At 41.3% G+C, this 22,222-nt stretch overlaps 2 protein-coding genes and 1 pseudogene across 2 annotated transcripts; 1 reads left to right on the top strand and 2 right to left on the bottom strand.

Annotated features, from left to right (window-relative positions):
* Positions 1–579: 579 nt before the first annotated feature.
* LOC119544908 (ribosomal biogenesis factor-like) lies at positions 580–887 on the bottom strand. Its single transcript, XM_037850473.1, has one exon. It carries the CDS (start codon positions 880–882, stop codon positions 580–582), a length of 303 nt encoding a protein of 100 aa, XP_037706401.1. The 5' UTR covers positions 883–887.
* A 5,172-nt stretch (positions 888–6,059) lies between these two features.
* On the bottom strand, positions 6,060–7,398 carry LOC119544589 (thioredoxin domain-containing protein 5-like). Its single transcript, XM_037850045.1, is given in 1 exon segment — positions 6,060–7,398. A coding segment is annotated over 1 exon segment (1,281 nt). The 5' UTR covers positions 7,341–7,398.
* A 12,811-nt stretch (positions 7,399–20,209) lies between these two features.
* Positions 20,210–21,195, top strand: LOC119544874 (annotated as a pseudogene).
* The last annotated feature ends 1,027 nt before the right edge of the window (positions 21,196–22,222 follow it).

Here is a 22,222-nt window from a genome sequence, read left to right as displayed (position 1 = left end):
TCTAGAAGAAGCAGCCAAATGCAGACTACGGTTTTATTAGAATGGTGAGATTATGAATGACTTTTTATCTCTGTATTTTCTGAATATTTTGTAATGAAATTATAATACTCTGAGCTTGAAAGTTGTATAAAAATATAGTAGGAAAGAAATTATAATGTGTCACACTGTCAGTGTCTTAAAAGTGAGTAACGAAATGGTTGGCTCATAGTAATATCTCTCTCTCTCTCTATTTTTTTTTTACTTATTTGTCTTGTATTTTTACTGCCACAAAATTGTCCATATTTCTTTGTTCTTCCAATACAATCAGACATTCACTGCCACTTATAAAGTGAAGGATGTAAACTAGGACATATTAACTGTTTCAGTCAACAGATTTTGTTAAGTGCCTCCTGTTTTAGCATTTTATCACATTTTGTTGACTTCTGACATTCCACTTTCCTAGATTATAGGAAAGATCTGTTTATGTAGTTTGTTTTTAAAATGTGCCAATGCCTGTACATTAACAAGATTTTTAAAAATAAAGTTGTATAAAACATTTAATTTGTTGATCTGTTTTTGGAAATTTGATGCACCACTCTATTACAACTGAGCCACTAATCTTGTAGCCTTGTCAACATTAACTGGTTTGTTTTCATGATGCTGCTGAGGAATCAGCTGTTTCTGCAAAGGTTCAAGGGAAAGGCCTTTTGAGAAGTGTGCAAGTTCCTTTTGTATGTCTACAAAAGCTTTATTTACTCTGTTAACTTTTTCATCATTCACAATATTTATCTTCTTAAGATTCGTGGTAACTGGTTTTGCTTTATTTTTATTCTTAAAGTTTTTTTGGCTGGCTATGTGAAATACATTCCTAGACTTCTGCCCGCTTAGTTTGTTCTTGGCCATTTTCTTTCACGAGTCCTTCGATACCTGGGTGCCTCTATATATTTTTAAAACAGTTTTATTCGCATACTATACAATCCATCCTAAGTGTACAATCTGTGGCTTCTGGATAATCACATAGTTATTCATGCATTCACCACCACAATGTAAATGAGAACATTCCCATTTCTTTTGAAAAGAAATAAAAAAAAACAATCCCATACCCCTCCTTTATATTCCCCTATTATTGACATTTAGCTTTGGTATAGTGCCTTTTGTTACAATTAATGAAAGAATATTACAATGTTACTGTTAATTATAGACCTTAGTTTGCATTAATTATATTTTCCCATGCACCACCCTATTATTAATACCTTGTAATAGTGACATACATTTGTTCTAGTTCATATAAAAACTTTCTTACATTCATACAATTAACCACCATCATCGTCCACCCTATGTTTCCCTAAGTTATACAGTCCCAGTTTTTATCCGCTAGCTTTCCGTGACATACACAACCCTAATCTTCCTCTTTGAGCCATAGTCACACTCAGCTTTGTTAATTACACATAAATATTGTGCAACCATCACATAGTTTTGTGCTATCCATTTTGGAACCTTTACGATCAACCTTATTAAACCTTCTGTGCTCCTTAAGCATCAATTGTTCAATATCTGCCTTCTTTTTATGTCCTGATAACCTGTGGTCTCTAGTTTAACTCTCAGTTTGCTCATTATAGTTAGTTCATATTAATGAGACCACACAATAGCTGTCCTTTTGTTTCTGGATTATTTCACTCAACATAATGTCCTCCAGGTATAGTCATGGCATTGCATGCATCACAACTTCATTCTTCCTGCAGCTGCACAATATTCCATCGTATGTATACACCACAGTTCACCCTTTCACTTGTCAGTTGATGGACCCTTGGGCTGCCTCCATCCATTAGCAATCGCAAATAATGCCACCATAAATATTGGTGTGCAAATGTCTATTCATGTCCCTGCTTTCAGTTCTTCCAAATATATACCTGGTAACAGGATTGCCAGATCATATGACAGTTTTAATCATAGTTATATTTTCACTCAACCATCCATTCACACCATTTACCACCACTAATGTCAATTTGACCATGAAGGACAGTGGCTCATCTTCTCTGAGCAGTTTTAGTCATGGGTTATTCCAATGTTTTCATCCATCTCTGATAGCCTAGACACAATATATCTTACTGTTTGCTTCCATAATTGAGTCAATAACCCCAGAACGTTAGGTGCTTCCTTTTATAAATCAACTGCAGGAACCAAGAACTGAGAATCAATGCAGAATCTCCTCTGATTATATTGGCTTTTTGTTGCTGTATCAGAGTAACCTAGTAAGGTTCTGCACTCCTCGAAAGAACCATAATTACTGGACCTCAGGAAAAATGATTGGCTCACTCTACATTAGATTAATGAGTGCCAACCTGAAAACTTGTGGTGCACTTGAAATTTATTCATTTTTCTAGAATCAGGGATCAGCTCCCCGCTGCCCCCGACTAAGCCTCTTCCCTCATTGTTTCTGTAATTGATCCCTAATTCAGAAATGAGTGGTAGGTGTTTCCGTAATGGGGGATTATGTGCTATTTACTCATAAGGGCAAAGTTTGTATTACCAATCACTGCACACTCTTACTATCAAAGTGCTATCAAAGGGAGAGGCAGAAATAAATGAATGTGAGATCCATCACCTGAAGTATGTTTTAAAAAGAATGAATTGCATGCTAGACTTACTCAGAGCTCTGATGATAGAAAATAATGATAACAACTCTTTATAGCATAGGGTTGAGGGTGGGCTGGCCAAAACCAGAGGCTTCATATCTTAAGATGCAGACAGTAGTCACTTGAGAACTTTACAAATACTGATATTCCCCTTGCTCCTGCCACATAGGTATTTCTAGTTAAATTCGAATTTCAGATAAACAATGAATTTTTTTAAGTATAAGTATGTCTGAAATACTACATGGAACATACTTATACTAAAAATTATTCATTATTTATCTGAAATTAAAATTTAGTTTTTGCATCCTGTATTTTTATGATTGGTAATAGAAGCAGAATCAATCAGGATAGGTTAGGTCAGTGGTTCTCAAACTTTAGTAAGCATTAGGATAATCTACAGGGTTTGTTAAAACACAGATTGCTGGACCCCAATTCCTGAGGTTCTCATTCAGTAGCTGTGGGCTGGAGCCTGAGAATTTGCATCTCCAATAAATTCCCAGGTGATGCTTTTGCTTTAGATTCCCGGACTACACTTTGAGAATTACTGGGTTAGGTCATGCTGCAGTAACAGATCCAAATCTCAGAGGTTTAATGAAACAAAGATTTATTGCTTGTTTGTACTGTTCACTGTGGGTTGGCTGGGAGCTCTGGTGAGGCTTTAATATTCTCAGAACACTACCAACTAAAACAAAAATGCTGGATTTTCATCATTGCTCAACTGCTGGTCATTTAAACTTGAGCTCAGATATGTCCAAAAAAGTCACCACTGCACCAGATTTTTGGGTCTACTCTGGTTGCTTTCCCCCATCATTTGCTTTTCCAACACATGAGTTTATCATGAATCACAGATTCTTTCTCTGCACTACTCTCTCCTGTTCATGAAGTGATTGACTGAGCTTGAGCCTGCCTCTTGTCTGTCTTCCAGGAAGCTTTTTGAGATAACTTTTGGCATAGGCAGTATTTCTTTTGGACCTGAGAAAGAAGGTTTCCTGCCCTGGGCCCCGTGCTTTAGAGGACATAGGCTTTGGCCTTCCTTTGGTGTCAGCCCTTCCCACAGAGTGAGAAGTCCGGAGGCCAAGAGTCATGCTCACTTAGAGTTATCCGTCTTGCCATTTAGGAATTCCCGATGGTCCCGAGCCTGCTGCTATGGTCTCTGTGGGCCTTGTCCCTGAGTCTAGTTTCTCAAGGGCAGAGTGTGCTGCTGTGTGCATACCCCATATGTCTAAAGTGTGACCAAGGGGTGGCTGTTTGTGGGGTATGTAGATAGAGCATGAACATGTGGGCTGGGAGTTCACAGATATGCATTTGAGGCCCATTGGGGAGCTAGTGGTGAGAAGAGAAGGGGGGATTAGTTTATGACCAGGGACCAGCTCCTTCTGTAACACCATGTTCTGGTACAGAGCTTCTAGTTATCCAACAATTTAAAATTCAAAACCAGGTATTCTAGGTTGTTCTGAAGGTGCATTTGTCAAGGCAGGGGATAGAATATACTTTATCTAACAATTTACTTCATTTGATTGGAAACTTTAGAATATTCATAAATATAGCACATCCGTTTCATTTATATTCTTTCCCCAAATCCTATAAATAGTAGTGTCTGACCTTGGGGCAGGTGGAGAACTCAAGAGGCCTAGGAGAGTAAGGAAGAACCTGTCAATTCAATTCCGTGGTACCAATACTAATGAGACATCTTTGACAATATGATTTAGCAGATATTAAAAAAAAACAACAGTGGATCATCGCCAAATCAAGTTCTCTAAAGCCTCCAAGAAAAGCCTAGCAAAAATCAGGAATAAATGTTCATACTTCACGTAACCAGCTTGGCTCTCACTTGAGTCAGTCAACAACTTTTTTTTTTTTTTTTTAAAGAGTTTATTTAGAAAGTATCATAGTGTAAACAAATTGTACCACTTTGATTTTCTTTTAAACAAGACTCATGATGCAAAGCTGAAGCCACTCATGAAGATTGTGCTTTTTCCAGAAAGTTGGGTTTTTAACATCTGTGAACCATATATGATTAATAAAGATTTCTTTTACTTAGAGGCCAATAGAGATGCTGTTTTATCTTCTGCCTCAGATATAGCACATGGTCTTGTTTCTAAGATTCCTGCCACCGGTTGTACTTGGTGCCAAATGTGGGTACCTCTGTGAGTGGGGTTGGGTTGGGGTGTGGGATAAAGGGTTTTAAACACAAAGTGGTTACTTTGAGACATAATTCGGAGAGTGAGGGACATACAGGTCTAAAGGGATTTCAGTTTCTAAGCTGCTTATTTCCAAGAGTGATACTAAAAATATTGATTGACAAGCATGGCATGATTTAGGATGCAAATGTGGGCAGCCAAGATCCGTGCCCATGCACGCTGGTGAGACCCTGTATAGACTGGGGAGACCCCATGCATTGCCAGAAATCAGCCCAGGCAGTTTGGTCTTTCTCTGGTTTTGAAGTCAAATGAACTCCCACTCTTGAGGTACTACAAAGTCACCCTCCAGCAAAGTCTCTAAAAGGACTGCTTCTTTCTCAAGGAACAGAATCTGGAACTGCTTCCAGTTGTACCCCTACAGCAGGGCCTCCCTGGATCCCAGGGACAACTACAACCAGAAACTTTCTTAGGAGTTAACAGAAGAGTCAAGATGAGCCTTGCGGAAGTTTCCGTGTCCACATTTTCTACAAGAGACATTGGATTTTAAAGTTTATGTGGACTCTGGCTTCGTGTGAACATCACGAATCGGTGCCATCTTTCAACCCATGAGAGACAAACGAAAGGATCCTTGAACAACTGATTTGACAAATGTCGACACATAAAATTATGGCATCAGCACTATCTTAGTCAGGCACACGACCAACGTACCACTGCTTTTATTATGGCTAACCTCTCATGCTGAGGAAAGGAAGAAACAGAAAAGCCAGTGGTGGCCCTGAGGATATCTTCCAAAGGGGCAGGTTTTTGTTTTTCAATGTACTCCAAGCTACCAACCAACCGCTCTAGTAATAAGTCAGTTGTGACTTTCAGATCAGAAAGGTATCAATACTACCCCAAGCCACTGTTCCAGGACTCGTGGGCAATTCATAAAACTCTGCTTTGGTAATGAGGCTTTCATCAAAATCACTTGGAAGCCAGAAATAGCCCAGCAATTTGATTTTCCTCCCTTCTATTTCAGTCTCAAAGGAAATCATTTACATTTCATCAAGAAAAAGTTATGGGGAACATATTGCCATTGAAAACATTTAGTTTGCAGAGTGACCGTGAGTTACACGTTTACTTAGAGTCAGAGAATCTGTATCGCGTGTTGGCTCGAAAAACACGCAAAGAAGATACTGCAAATTTAGTACATCTGGCTTTCTGCGCAACCACCACTCGAAACTTGGGAACATCACTGAGATGCGATTCCTTCCTCTCGGTGGATACAGGAGGCCAGGCAGGAGAGGGGAGCTCCCGCCGGATTTTACAGTTCATCTTTTGCCTGACGCAAAACAAAGTGGTGTAAGGATTCGAGGTCTCTGCTGCCGCTGTGCTCGCTGACTTTTTTTCCCGCCCGGAAAAGCAGCAACGTGGGATAGCCTCCTACCGAGTATTTGCTGCAAATAGCGCGTTCGGCTGTACAGTCTACTTCAGCTATCCTGACCTCCGCCAAACCAGGGAATTCCTTTTTCACGAGTTCCTCCCAAGTCGGAGCCAGGTTCTTACAATGGCCACACCAGGGAGCAAAAAACTTGATGAAGGTTATTCCTTCTGCCACAGTGTCGTCGAAGTTGCTCTCGGTCAGTGCCAATACTGTGCTCTGGTCAGCAGCAGGCTCAGTAGCCTGTGCGGGGGCCTCTGAGGGCTCGACGGTCTCCGGGGTCCCCCCGTCTGTACTCTGCACCTGCGATCCCACGTACTCTCTCAGCGCCTCCAAGTCCCTCTTCCCCTTGTACTGATCGATCTTTTTACCGTCTCTGAACCAGAGAAGGGTGGGATAGCCGCGCACCTGGTTTCCCGAGCACAGTTCGTAGTGCTGCGTGCAATCAACCTTGCCAATCTTGACGGCTTAGGAATGTTCGAGGCCCAGAGCCAGCTGCTCCCAGGCTGGAGCCAGGGCTTTGCAGTGGCCACACCATGGAGCGAAGAACTTGATAAAGTGGTTGCCTTGTGCTATGTGCAGCTCCAAGTTGCCGGCTGAGAGCTCATACAGCCCCTGCTTGGGCTCAGGGTCTTGCGGAGGCTCCGCTTCTGGCGCTGGCGTAGTGGGTTCCTCGTTCAGCATCTGCAGCATCCACTTTTCCAGGGTCTCAAAGTCCCGGGGACCCTGTTACTTCACAGCTTCTTGGCCAGGTTTGAAAAACTTTAAGGTAGGGTATCCTCGAACCCCCTGGGCGGAGCACACCTCCGAGTCGGCTGTGCAGTCCACCTTGGCCACGTAGACTCTGGCATCCTCCATGCTGTTGTACTTGTCCCCCAGGACATTCCACGCGGGCTGCAGCCGTTGGCAGTGGCCACACCAGGGCGCGAAGAACATGACGAAGTGCGCGGCGCTCCGGATGCCGTGCTCGAACATGTCGGCCGTGTACAGGTGCTTGGCGTGCGGGTCCTGCTCGGTGGCCGCGGGGGGCTCGTCCGCCTCCCCGGGCTCCTGGGCCCGGGCCCCGCAGCGCAGGCCCCAGCGCCCGCCAGCGCCGCCGAGCAGCAGCAGCAGCGCGGCCAGGGGCAGGCGCCGGGGCAGGAGGCGTCCTGGGCGCGCGGGCATCGCGGCGGGGCTGGGCGCGCTCTCGCCGGGCTCGGCCGGTCCCCTCGCCGGCGCCGCTCGGCCTCCCGCCCCGCCAGTCAACAACTTTTATGTGAGACACTATGTTGTAATATTAAGAGCACTATGCTAGAAGCCAAAAGATGTGCGTTTTAGGCATTATGGTCTAATGACCAAGAGCCTGGGCTATGGAGTGAGAGAGACCTAGGCTAGAATTTCAACTCCAGTTTGGCAAGCTTAGTGACCTCAGTCAAGTCATTCAACCTCTCTGAGCTTCAGTTTCTGTAAACTGAGGATAATGATCCCTGCCTCACAGGTGTGTTGTAAGGATTTAATAGGAAAAGACCTGAGAATGCTAGGTACATAACACATGCTCAGTACAGAGAACTACTGCTACTACCACTGTTTGTACTGCTATTGGTATTATTGATTGTGTGACCTTAGGCCAGTAAGTCACTTAACTTCATTTCTAAACTAATTAGAAGGAGACAGGTAGTGCATTCACATAATTAAAAAATCAGATATGAAAAGATGTACAATGCAAAATCCTTTTCCCACTCCAATCCCCATTCACCTCATTCCACATAGCCATCTTTCATAAGTAATCACTTTTTTAAGCTTTTGGTGTATCCTTCCAGTATTTATTTATGCAAATATAAGGAAATATGAATATATGTCCGCATTTTCTCCCCTTTTGTGCAAAAAAGGTAGCACACCATGTGTACTGTACTGGACTGGACTGTGCTTTTACACTTAGCAGTATATCTTGGAGGTCTTCCCATATCAGGATGTAGAAAGCTTCCTTAATCTTTTTCATTGCTGCATACTATTGCACAATGAGGTTTATTTCACTATCCCCCTTGAGATAAACACTTGGATTATTTCCAATATCTTGCTCTAAGAACAAGGCTACTATGAGTGAATTTGAACATGTGCCATTTCATTCAAAGCAGGTATTATCTTTCAGAGGTGGTGTGCCAGTTTGAATGTATTATGTCCCCCAAAACGCCATTATCTTTGATGCAGTCTTGTTTGGGCAGGAAACATATTGGTGTTGTTGGGGTTGGAGACTTTTGATTGGTTGTTTCTGTGGAGATGCGATCACTCAACTGTGGGCGAGATCTTTCACTGGATAATTTCCATGGAGGTGTGGCCCCGCCCATTCAGCCTGGGCCTTGATTAGTTTACTGAAGTACTGTATAAGCTCAGACAGAAGGAGCGAGCTTGCTACAGCCAAGAGGGACACTTTGAAGAAAGCACAGGAGCTGCAGATGAGAGACAGTTTGAAGACAGCCATTGAAAGCAGACTCTTGCTCTGGAGAAGCTAAGAGAGGACAAACACCCCAAGAGCAACTAAGAGTGACATTTTTGAGGTGCTGCAGCCTAGAGAGGAATGTCCTGGGAGAAAGCCATCTTGAAACCAGAACTTTGGGGCAGATGCCAACCACGTGCCTTCCCAGCTAACGGAGGTTTTCTGGAAGCCATTGGCCATCCTCCAGTGAAGGTACCCAGTTGTTGATGACTTACCTTGGACACTTAATGGCCTTAATACTGTAACTGTGTAACCAAATAAACCCCCTTTTATAAAAGCCAATCCGTTTTTGGTGTTTTGAAAAAAGGTAGAATTAGCAAACCGGAATAGGTCGTAAGGGTAATAAAGTCGTTGACAATTTTGATAGGTAATGCCAGAAGTGCCTCCATATGGTTGTAACGTTTTACACTCCCTGCAGAAATGCATGAGATTATGTGAACTTTTCACTTGTCTTTCTCTTCAGTCAAATGGGACCAGTAATGTTGCTCAACTCTGTTAGATTCCCATTACTGCTGTAACAAATTATCACAAACTTGGTGGCTTGAAGCAATACAAATTTATTCTCCAATAAAATAAATACAAAATCATTCTCAGTGGGCTAAAATCAAGGGGTCAACAGGACTGCATTCTTTCTAGAGGCTCTAGAAGATAATTTGTTTCCTTGCCTTTTCCAGCTTCTAGATGCTGCCCTCATTCCTTGGTTCATGACCCTGCATCACTCTGACCACTGCTTCCATTGTCATATCTCCTCTCTCTGACCCTCCTGTCTTTCTCTTATGAAAACTTTACGATTACATTAGGCCCATCAGATAATCCAGGATAGTTGTCCCATCTCAAGACCCTTAACATAATCACATCCACACAGTTGCTGTGAAAGGCAGCAAAGTCACAGGTTTTAGGAATTAGGGTGTGGACATCTTTGGGAAGTCATTATTCTGCCTACTCTATCTACCTAATTTACAGGGTGTTGATAGTTTACCCTTTCCTTCCCTGACTCACCAACTAGACTATAAAGTCCTTCAGGGTAGAGGTGCTGTGTTTGGTTCAGCTCTTTATGCCTCGATACCACCTGATCATAGAGTAGACCCTCTGTGTTTTTAAAAGATTTCATTTGTGAAGGCAAGAATGAAATTCTTAGAGGAAGTATAAAGCATTATACCACAAAGCTATTATTATTATTTTGAAAGGGGCATCTGTATCCCAGTTGGAAAGAAAGCCTGTCTCATCCATCCCCAGGCATTAGAAGAGAATGGTGGTTAAGACAACTGTGAACTCTTGAGCTATTATTTTGTCAACTTTTGCAAATCAGTGAGACAATCTGTTCTTATTCCAAACATATGTTTTATATGTCTTTGAAGAAAATTCATCTGTTGGTATCTCAAAAAAAGAAAGAATTTCAATTTTTCAATTTCAAGTTAACATGTAAATAGTCTGTCCTACTTTTCCCAGACTCATGCCACTGCGTAATGGCAATGTTTCAAGTCACACATCCATGGACCATGGAACAGACTGGAATAAAAGCTAAGAATACACAAGCAGGGGAGAGAACTCTAAATTCTATGCATTGAATGAAAGCAACTATTGCAGAAGAATGTGGAGGCAACAGCACCTCTAAGAAAAATGTCATGCATGCCAACATCTTATCTATCTGGGTCTTCACCATCGTATTTTCTTCCTGCTCATCACCTCATAAATAACAAACTTTCTTTCCTTATAAAGGCAAAGTTGAACAAGACTGGCTTCTTAGTATCCCAGCTTTGTTGAGGGTAGGAGATTATTGCCTAGTGGTGAAAAAGATGGACTTAGATCTGCACACCCGAGTTTGAAACCCAATTCCAATACAAAGTGATCTCGAGTGTTTAACTTCCTATGCCCTGCCCCTTGTGTTTTGACATAAAATGTGGGTAATGATAGTACCTGTCTTATAGAGTTGCCATAAACATTAAATGACATAACACTTATAAAGTGTTTAGCATTATTGCCTCAATAAATGCCAGCTACTGTTCTTATTGCTATCTGTCACTCATAGGGTCAAACCTGAGGCTTGAAATCACAAATAATTATATCTCTGACATTTCAGTGGCATACATCCCACTTGGACCATCACTCCATCCTTCCATTGACTATACTACTTTCTTACTATCCATTGTCCTCTTTTCATTCTCAGTTCACTTCTTTCTCAACTTAGATTCCAAAGTCCATACTATATGGTCTGCCTTGTAAATACTCTTGACTCCGTTAGTTCTCTCTGTCTTTCTTGAACCTGCCTGGCAGAATCCCAGCCTTGGTTAAATGCAACTAACTGCCTACTCAGCATCTGCCCCTGTGCATTTGACAGTAACTGGAGAAAATCAAGCAAGAATTCAGTTCAAAAAATTTAAATAATAATATCACAACATTATTTGCTTTTTTCACTGGGTTGACATTTGCACTCAGTGAAAAAGCAAAGGAGGGACAAACTACTGATGCCTTTGTAGGAATCAAGGTAATAGCGCCAAACTGCACTAGCAATCGTATTTTTCACCATCACACACTCACAATAAAAAAAGCCAACTTCACTTAAGAATTTACTTGACGAAGCAATAAAAATTATTAATTATATTAAATATCAACCCTTGGGTATACATCTTTTTTTCTCTTCTGTGGCAAAATGGGACATATGCATGAAGAACTTTTGCTGCATACTGAAGTATGATGGTAATCTTGAGGAAAGTATCATGCAATTGTTTGGGTTATGAGTTAAATTAGCAACTTTTTTCTTAAAATATCATTTTTTTTTACTCGAAAGGATGACTAGCAGACAATCGCTATTCAGCTTTGGGTATCTGACAGACAGTTTCTCAAAAGTTAACAAAGTGAGCCTATTACTTTAAGGAAAACAACTAACAGTATTTTTTGCCAATGACAAAATTTGAGCTTTCAATCAAAAATTAGAATTTTGTAAAACTTGCATCCACTTCCATGAGCTCAATAGTTTCCAAATACTTAAATATGTTCCTGATAAGAATGGTAGTGATATTAATGAATGTGATTTTTTATATTGTACAATGAAATGTGTCAACATTTGGAAGATCTGCATAACTCAGATAACCAATATTTCCAGATGACCTATGCATGATGTTACAAAATCGTTCAAAATGCAAGGTAAACCAATGGGTTTTAATGAAGCAGAGTACAAAATGTCCCTCAACATGGTTTCAGAGTCCACATTTTAACTAACATTTAAGAAGGTACCACTTTTCAAGTTTTGGTGTAGTATCAAAGAAGAATATACACAATTATCTAAAAAGGTTATTATAATGGTTCTCCCATTTCCAGCTGTATATCTGTGTGAGCCCAGTTAATCTTTCCATCCTTTAACCAAAACAATATATCCCAACAGATCGAGTGCAGAAACAGATATGAGGATGCAACTCTCTTCTACAAAGGCAGACATTAAAGAGATTTGCAACATTGTGTAATATTGCCAGGCTTCTCAGTAATTTTTTTTTTATTTTGGAAAATATGCTTTTTTCCCACAAAATATGTTATTTATGTTACCACGTGTCGGTGTGGCTATATTATGTCCTCCAGAAAAAGTCATGTTCTTTGATGCAATCTTGTGGGGGCAGACATATTTAGTCTTGATTAGGTTGGAACCTTTGGATTAGGTTGTTTCCATGGAGATGTGGACCTGCCCATTCAGCATGGGTCTTGATTAGTTTAGTAGCGTCCTATGTAAGAGCACAAACAGAAGGGACTCAGCGCTGCATCTTAAAGAGACATTTTGAAGACGACCATTGAAAGCAGAGTTTTGCTGATGCTTTGGAGGCACTAGCCCAGAGTTTGTCCTGAGAAACTGACACTTTGGAGAACGCCATTTTGAAATGCAACCTGGGAGCAAGCAGATGCCAGCCACATGCTTTCCCAGCTACCAGAGGTTTTCTGGATGCCAATGGCTTTTCTCCAGTGAAGGTACCCTATTGTTGATGCCTTACCTTGGACACTTAATGGCCTTAAGACTGTAACTTTGTAACCAACCCCCCCCCCCCACACCCTTTATAAAAGCCAATCCATTTCTGGTGTTTTGCAAATGGCAGCATTTGTAAACTGGAATACCGCACAGTGGGATTATTGTTATTTTAAATGAATTAATAAAAATATTTTTTAATTTCTCAATTTTAATCTCTAAAACTGATAAATATTTATAGATCTAACCCACATAACACAAGCTCTTTGGGATCCTCAGTAATTTTTTTTTTTTTGCTTTTTTTTTTTTTATTTTGAAACAAATTCAAAGTTATGGGAACAGTTGCAAAAATAATACAAACCCCATACACAGAAGTCCAGCATGCCTCCCCCAATACCCCAATCCACCAACTTTAACATGCTGTCACATCGCTATTTCTTTCCCTCCCTCCCTCCCTCCCTCCTTATCATCCATCATCTATTGCTCTGTCTTCTGAACATATGAGAGCTAGCTGCACACATCCTTGAACAAACACTATAATTCACATATACAATTCCCATGAACAAGAACATTCTTTTATGCAATCCCATTAAGCACAGCTAAGAAGTACAAGAGATTCAACAATGATACAAAGCTTACATTCTATGTTTCCTTTTCCTTATGTCTCAACTGTGTCCCTTTGAACCTCCTGTCCTCCATCCTCCGATCCCATCCACGTTCATCCTTGGCATTCAATTGTCATCTATTTAGACTGTCTTTTTAAATTTTTTTTTCAATTGTGGAAACATATATACAGCCTAAATCTTCCCATTCCACCCCCTCCCTAGCATTCCATTAGTGGGATTAATCACATTTAGAATGTTGTAATGCTCTTTCCCACCATCCATTACTAGAAATTTCCCTTCACCTCAAACAGCAACCCTACACTCATTTCTTAACTCTCCATTGCCCCTTCCCCCATTTCTCTTAACCCATACTCTACTTTTCATCTCTATGGTTATATTCTCTGATAATTTCTTTGTGTTTACTGTGGGGCTTAAAATTAAACTCTTAAATCTTTAACAATCTTGTTTTTCTTTGGTACCACTTTCACTTCAGTAGGACACATAAACTATGTGCCTATACTCCTCCATTCCTCCACCTTTATATAGTTGTCTAAAATTACATATTTTACATTGAGTTCAAAACCACCGATTTGTCATTAGAGTTTGTGTATTTTATATCATGTAGGAAGTAAACAGTGGAGTTACAATTCAAAAATTATTGTCTTCTATTTGTATTCCATTGTGGTCAGAGAATGTGCTTTGAATATATTCAAATTTTTTTTTTTTTAATTTCTTCAGGCTTGTTTTATGTCTCAGCTTATGGTCCCTTCTGGAGAAAGATCCATGATCACTAGAGAAAAATGAGTGACCTGGTGATTTGGGATGTAAGGTTCTATATATGTCTGTTAAAATTCTCTATATCTCTTTCTCCTTTCTCTGTTTCTCTGTTGGTAGGGCTCCCTTTAGTATCTGAAGTAGCGCAGGTCTTTTATTGGCAAAATCTCTCAGCATTTTTGTCTGTGAAAAATTTAAGCTCTCCCTCAAATTTGAAGGAGAGTTTTGCTGGATAAAGTATTCTTGGTTGGAAATTTTTCTCTCTCAGAATTTTAAATATGTCATGCCACTGCCTCCTTGCCTCCATGGTGGCCGCTGAGTAGTCGCAACTTAGTCTTATGTTGTTTCCTTTGTATGTGGTGAATTGCTTTTCTCTTGCTGCTTTCAGAACTTGCTCCTTCTCTTCACTATTTGACAGTCTGATCAGAATATGTCTCGGAGTGGGTTTATTTGGATTTATTCTGTTTGGAGTTCGCTGGGCATTTATGCTTTGTGTATTTATATTGTGTAGAAGGTTGGGGAAGTTTTCCCCAACAGTTTCTTTGAGTACTCTTTCTAGACCTTTACCCTTCTCTTCCCCTTCTGGGACACCAATGAGTCTTAAGTTTGGATGTTTTATCTATCGTATCCCTGAGATCCACTTTGATTTTTTCGATTTTTTTCTCCATTCTTTCTTTTGTTCTTTCATTTTCTGTTCTGTGGACTTCTAGGACACTGAAATGTTGTTCAGCTTCCTCTAGTCTTGTATTGTGAATATCCAGAGTCTTTTTAATTTGGCCAACAGTTTCTTTTATTTCCATAAGATCTTCTATTTTTTTTATTTACTGTTGCAGTGTCTTCTTTATGCTCTTCTAGGGTCTTCTTTATGTCGCTTATCTCCTGGGCCATGGTCTTCTTGATGTCCTTTAAATCCTTTGCCATGTTTTCGTTCCTCGATTGTAGTTCTTTGATTAATTGTGCCAAGTACTGTGTCTCTTCTGATATTTTGATTTGTGTGTTTGGATTTGGGTTCTCCATATCGTCTGGTTTTATCATATACATTAAGATTTTCTGTTGTTTTTGGCCTCTTGGCATTTGCTTTGCTTGATAGGGTTCTTTCAAGTTGTAAAAAAAAGATACCAATCTAATTTTTCAGAAACACAAGTTGGTGGCATACACTTGCTCTAACTAACCAGTAGATGGTTTCTGTGAGTCACCTATACCACTCAAGTCAGTTCTATTCAACCTTGTCTCCGCAGTGTTTGGGGAAATGATTCTTATGGGGTTCAGTTGGTGAGCTCAGTTTGGGTGTGTTGCTGGAGCCGTCCGCCCTGAATGTGGGGTGTATGGCCGGGTGGCTAGGGAGGCAGGTTAGGTTTAGTATTCAAACCTCCCAGGTGTTCCTGGAGATTCAAGGCTGTTGCAAAAGTCTAAGCCTTTATTTCAGTTCTGCTCCCGATCCTCTCTGATGCTGACCCACAAACCACCGGCACTGATGTAGCGTCCCTGGGTTTTCTGAGTGGGCCCCCCTTCTCAGCTGTGATCTTCCAGGACCTTTACTAAGGGAAGGCTATGCTACGTCACAAGTGCCTGCCGTCCCTCAAGGGAAGCCGGGCTGTTCAGGGGTGCTCTTAGCCTGATGCAAAGATGGTTGAACGGTGCATCTCCAACACCCCCCCCCCACCTTGCACAGTTCCTCCTTCCCAGCTCCAGGACTACTGGCACAGCTCTGGGCTGTGGGCACGGCCCCGGGCAGGAGTGTCTCCCGCCTGCTGGGGAGCAGCTGCAAGCAGTGGGGTGTCCTTCTCCTTCCGGCTCTCCCCTCCATTCCCCTGGCCTTCAGGGAATCTGCAGCGGGCTATCCTCCATGCCAGACACCGAGAGGCTGGCTTAGACTGCTACTGCCATGCTTCACTGTGTGGTTTCCACTGTCGCAACTGCAGCTGCTCCTGGGTTTTTCCTTTTTTTCTTTTTTTTTTTTTTTTTTAAAGAACCAGTCTGTCTCCAAATGCTAGCCCCCGGCTTCCCCACACCGCAGTGCAGCTGCGGGTCTTTCAGCCAGTTTACTCACTCATTTCAGAATGCAGACTCCCATTTTCACCAAGTGTATGACCCCTGTGGTTCTAGGAGACTTTGTCCAGCTGGTGCATCACTGAAACTGGTATTCTGGGTCACCTTCTGGTTTTTATCTAGTATTTTTCATGGAGGGGTTATCTTACCCTGTCTAACCTAGCCGACATCTTAGGTTCTCCCCTCAATAATTTTTAAGAGTATAAAGAGGTCCTGAAACAAAAATGTTTGAGAACCAATGATATAATTCAAGATAATTAATATTACCCTTACCTAGAAAGTCAGAACAGAGAGCAGGGGAGACCCCAATAACACTTTATACTTTTTCTTTTCCCTTGGGTTTAGCAAAGGTCTGTTTCATTATTGGCAGGCAGCATTTCACAGAAAAATACATTTAAATAATGTGTGGTTGACTACATTGGCAACTGAGTGGATAATCAATTTAACCTGAAGTAAGCAGACAAGTAATTGTCTATATATTCTTGTTCTGATCATCCCTTGGTTTTTTCACCCTTTTGGGAAAAACAAAATTGGAAATATAATAAACCTTCTGCTATCCATATGCAGAGGTTTTTGCTGTAGGAGTAAGCCTCCAATTTCAGATGAGATGGCAAAAAATTCATAAAAGTCCTCAGGGTCTGTTCCAGTGAAAGCAGAGTTGATTTTTATAGAAAAGGAAGCAGTGGGATTGATGGTTATTTAACTACAGTACCAATCTGAAGTCAGTTGATGCCTGATGTCCAAGCTTGGTATCAAGCAAGGTCTTTCCATACTCTTGAATGAAACTCCAAATTCTGCCCGTCATTGATACTGATGTACAGTTGCCTATTGCAAACTTCTTCCTTCTCGTATTTGATTTGGCACTGTCAGTGATCATCTGACCAAACTGCCAACTCTCCAAATCCAAGGAGGGCAGCCCTGACAAAGTCAAAGTCAACATGATGTCAAGGTTTCCTCACTCCTATTTGTAAGCAGAGTTCATTTTATCACTTTCCTTTTCTGCATTTGTTGAGAAGCTGTAATCGAATGTTGGTTTCAAACCATGGCAAACCTGGTCTTCAATTTCTATTCCCAGAGTGTTTTCAGTGTTCCTGACTTTTTGTGAAAATTAGACCACATCACACAATTTGTATTTGATCTCTAAGGTCTCATTAACTTCCTGCATGACTGTTTTCACATCCAGTTTTTCCACCCCCAAATTAAATACTCTATTGAAAACATCTCTGCTGCTTTGCTAAGATCTGCATATGACAGAGAACTCTGCATTGGCCTCACTAATGTCTGTCCATAAGCCACCTCTCAGAAGGGGGTGGCTTGAAGGTTTTTTGAGGAGAATGGCTCCTGTCAGTGCTGACTGGCTAAGCTGCTGCAGTTGGAGAGCAAAGTGAAGAATAAGATATTTCTCACTTCTATTCTGGTGGTGCATTTTTCTTTGTTCTCCTTTGGGATTTGGAGGTTTTAATACCTTAGTATAGACAGACATCAGTTTTTTTAGATCCAGGATAACCCTTGGAGATCTGGTCCAACACCTTTGTTTTCCTGCTGAGAACATTGACGCCAAAGAGGGAAAGTGACCTCAGAATCCAGGATGACATTGTAGCCAAGCTGGGATTCCTTGTCTCTCTTCATAATTCTACCTTGCACCTGCAGTAATCTCAAAGTCCTAGACCCAGTCTGTAGACACTGGAGTTGGGTTGTGTAGCTCCAGCCTGATGCCCCTACAGCCATGGTGTGATGGATATTTGTAGCGTTTTCCTCCCTAGGGTTTATCCCTCTTTACCTTACAGCATCCAGTCCCCTTTCCCACTCTTGGTCCCTGTGCTTTTAGGCAGGCTATCCTGGCCAAAGGGCAGTGGCTAAGGTGATTTAAAGAAGAATGAACATATCACCCAAACCTGTCCAATCAGAACCAGCCTCAGGCCTTTGGCTGTTGCTATGGAAAAAGATTTTGTAGGACATAAAGTTGGAGGCATTCATGGTCATTTTGCCACCACTCGAGAAGAGCATGACTGAGAAGCAAACCAAACCTGAGGAAAGCAGAGCTGAGAAAGAGAGACTTAGAATGAAATAAAGAAAGGGAGAGACAAATGGAGGCAGGCAGAGACAATGAGATAGAGACAGAGAAAGACAGAGCGAACGAGAAATTGAGATTCCTGATGATGCCCTTTGAGAATATGGATCCAGCTGAGTTTGAAACTTACTACCCCTGGACTTTTTGTGATATGCACCAATTTGAGTTGAATTTGTCTCATTTGTGACTGAAATAGTTCCCCTTGTATGCTAAATCCTGTTTACTGGTCCATGTCCGGAACTCCAGGCTGACTCTCCTCTTCACCCAGCTTGCTATTTGTTGTGGTGCATTTAGAAAGTGCTAGTTGGTATGTATGTGGGCAGTTTGTTCTGGTCAGGCATCCTGCTGGAGTCTGTTGATGAGTTGACTCTGCCTGAAGCAAAGATCTCACTCTCCTGCCCTCTGGGCAGCCTAAGCCATGAGCTGTAGGTGACCTGGGTTGCACTTGAGCCCCATTTGACTTGGGGTCTAGGAGTTCTGGGGATGGCTCATTAAACTCAGGCCTTCTATAGATTTGCTCCAGTGAGAAGGCCTGACATGCTTCTTTTATGTCTTAGATTTGTAGTCTTTACTGGCATTAGTATTTTTGTTACTGGAGGAACAGAAATGATGAACTCACATTCCAGTGAATTAAAAGGATCTAGGAATAGTGTTCATACTCATGATAATGATATATTATGCATATATGGTGTGCATAATATAATAATATTTATAGAGTGTTTATCCCATGTGCTGTATAAGTTAACACGTTTTATCTTCTGCATCAATCAAGGGTCCTGGAAGGATATCCTACACAAGGCTAGTACACTCAAAATTAGAAATTTTGAGAGGCATTAATATAAGGACCATTTACAAAGTTGTGGGCTGGGTGTAGAGAAGCTCCCTGGAGTAGTGCAGTACCCCAAGGCTAGAAACAGTAGACCTGAAGCTACAAGGGGAAGGAGTAGCTTCCAGAACCCAGAGACCAGGAAAGCGTTCTAGAGCTGTCATCTTCAGTGGAGGGGCACCACCAGCCCAAGGCAACCCCACAGGGAGGGAGCTGCGGAAGAAACTCTCCCATCAAGTGGATTTCTCAGAAGCTCATGAAAGTTTGCAGGGCCCTCACTGGCTGGGCCCCTGAAGTGCTGATTGTTGCTAGGAGTTGTGAAGTGTTCTGGGGGAGGAAGAGAAGCCTGGTAGCAGAAGGATATATTTCTCTGTAAGCATTTTTGGTCAGTTGTCAAGAGATCTCAGATGAAAGTAACCGTAATCGCTAAGACTCCAGTAACTTGTTCTGTTTTCTTTTTTTCCCCTGTATATCTATTAATATCCACCTTTATATCTAATAATGTATTTGTAATTCTGTATTTTTCTTACGAGAGCCTCCAAAATAGTAAAAGCTTTAGGACCCCAAAACCTGGATTGCCTTGACCTCACTCTCCCCCCACCCTCCCTTGCTCCTGAGAGAAGCCTAGGTGAAAATGCCCAGTCTCTGTCCTCAAGGGCCTTAGAGTCTAGTGAGGAGATACGGACAGGTAAACCATAACAGACTCCCCACAGCCCTACACCACAGTTTCCTGTGTCCTGTAACACCCCATGCACACGTATGTCATAGCATTTAATGTATTGGATTGTCCTGGTCTGGATTCTTCTTTGTCTTTCCCTGTTAATCTGGGAGCTTCTGGGGGGAAGAAGGTAGTATCTTTGATCTCTGATTCCCTCACACCAAGCAGAGAGTAACAGGAATAAGTGAATGCATGAATGAATGAGTTTGATAAGGGCTGTGACTGATCATTATAGAAGGTACAACAGGAGCATAAAGGAAGGAACTCTTAAAGGTTTTGTCTTTTTTTAATGGCATTTTGTCTTTCTTTAGATTCAAGAACATGGGATTAATAATCCTAGAAGTATCTATTACTTGCATGCTTTCTTTGTCAAATAGAAAAAACAATTAGAACACCAAACAGCACATTTATCACATTATGGTGGAGAACATCAGACTGACTTTAGGAATTTTTTTAAACAATTTAAAAATGTGGATGCCAGGCCCAGTGAATCAGAATTTCCATAATGAGGCCTGGACATCTGAATTTTTAAACAAATGGTAAATAATTCTGGTGTGTGCCCCTTGTTGAAAATCTAGTAGCGGCAACTGGTTTCCCAAACATGGAGTCCTCAAGTCTTACCTGAATCAGGATGAGGGAGTGATGGGTCCCAGTGGGCTGCTGACTGTGCCCCTGCTTGCTGCATGTCTGCACATTCTGCTCCCTCAGCTTTCCCCTGCTCTTTACTCATGGAAGTCGTCAGGCAAATTTTCACTTACAAGGGACTGCACGTCTTCTAACAAGACTCAGTGGGTGTGGTATTGGTACACAGTTTGGGAAGGTCTGACTCTGAGGTTTCATTGAGTGAGTGTGCTCAATTTCCTAGGCTTTGGTTTCGGTGACAAACCAAGACCACATCACTGTTCCATATTTGAGTAAGCTCATATTGTGGAGGCACTTTTGTGGCATCTGGGGCTCTACAACTGTAGGATCAATCTTTTGTCTCTTGAGTCTGGAGATATTTGCTCAGGAGCTCCTCTGTGGGTACAAGCAGAATCAATCTGGTCAGCTTACCATAAAGTGCCTCTGCCTGCAAATGGTGTATCTTTCCTGAGACTCACTGTTACCTCCATCTCCAGAAAATACCCAAAGATAGAGGCAGCATGCCAATACATGACATGATAGCATATCATGATATGATACCATCCCCACACACTTGATGAACTTCTTTGGATTCTCTCAAGGTCTCACCTCAGTCTTTGGACCATACACATAACACTCTGAAAGTGAGCTATGGATTGTCTAGGCAGGGATATACAACAGTGACAGGAACTTAGTCATTGACAATCTCTTACAGGACCTCGATTAGAGGAAGAAGTTTAGAAGACACTGGGTGGGAGCTCTTGCCTCCATAACTATTGCCATTCATTTTATCTATAGGGCATTGGATCTTGTAAATCCTTTTCCACAGTTTTTGGAGTTGTACAGTTGGATGACCATATTAGCCACTATTCATAGCTAAAGGATCCCTTGAGCTTCTTGAATGCTTATCTGGGCTTCATTAACTCCTTCTGATCTGAAAGGAATAGCTTCCCTTATCTGCTGTGTATTCCACTTAGGAAGAAATGCCCACAAGAGATCCTGGCCACCAAACACTATTCTTTCATGAAAGTTTACTTTACTCACACTGGTGAACAGTAAGTAGTAAAAAGCCAAAAGGAGCTCTCACTATGAGTTGACCCAATATTCCAACTCCCATTCCTTTGACTTCTGATCAAGTGTATGGACTTGCCTTTATCTTTGTGTTGTTAGGAAATCCTGGTAAGTGCTACTACTCATTGATTTAGAAAGAGAGGCAGGCATTATTTTTCATAAAAGACTTTCAAACACTTCCTATGGATTTTCTGAAATATTTAGAAATATTAATTTCTGGCCTAACCCCAATTGGAATCATATTGTAAGAATGAGGAGAGGCCTTTGAATTGTAAGAATGAGCCTTTGAATGGCTTTACAGCCATGTACTTTTAAGATCTCTAAGCAACACAGCTTAAGTGAGAATGAGTCTCCCTTGTTATACCTTTGGGTTTAGTTTCATCAGCTGCTTCTAATTATAGACATTTTGTGAAAATAGACTTTGGTTTAAATAATGCAGTGTTCGAAGTATGCTTTAAGACTATGATTTCGCTACATTTGTGCATGTATTTTATACTAAACCAACAGACACTCTGGCAGAGTAGGAAACCTTGTTAAATGTATTTAATTTCTGAATAAATTGAGCTAAATCCAAACTATTTTCAGAATTTCCTAAAATCACAAGACATTAAGGATCAAGAATGTCCATGCCAGAGATTCACTGTTATTAGCTGGAAAGACCAATTGTAACAGCAAATAACAAGTCTGACTATTTATACCTCAGTGCTTTGAAGCATGTCCATCCTGAGCTAAAATGGAGGAGGGGATTGTTGTCATATAGACCAAGTTACCATGCTGAAAGTTCATTGGTTCCTTTTATGATCATTGCTTAGCTTCTCTCTGGTTGTCCCAGAAAGGCTTTCTCATGAAGCTCAGCAATCCTTGTGCTTTAAAGACAGTAAAGTTCCAG

Source organism: Choloepus didactylus, chromosome 9 (assembly GCF_015220235.1).
Source record: "Choloepus didactylus isolate mChoDid1 chromosome 9, mChoDid1.pri, whole genome shotgun sequence".
Taxonomy (NCBI): Eukaryota; Metazoa; Chordata; class Mammalia; order Pilosa; family Megalonychidae; genus Choloepus; species Choloepus didactylus.
This window is presented reverse-complemented; position numbering and strand designations above follow the sequence as displayed.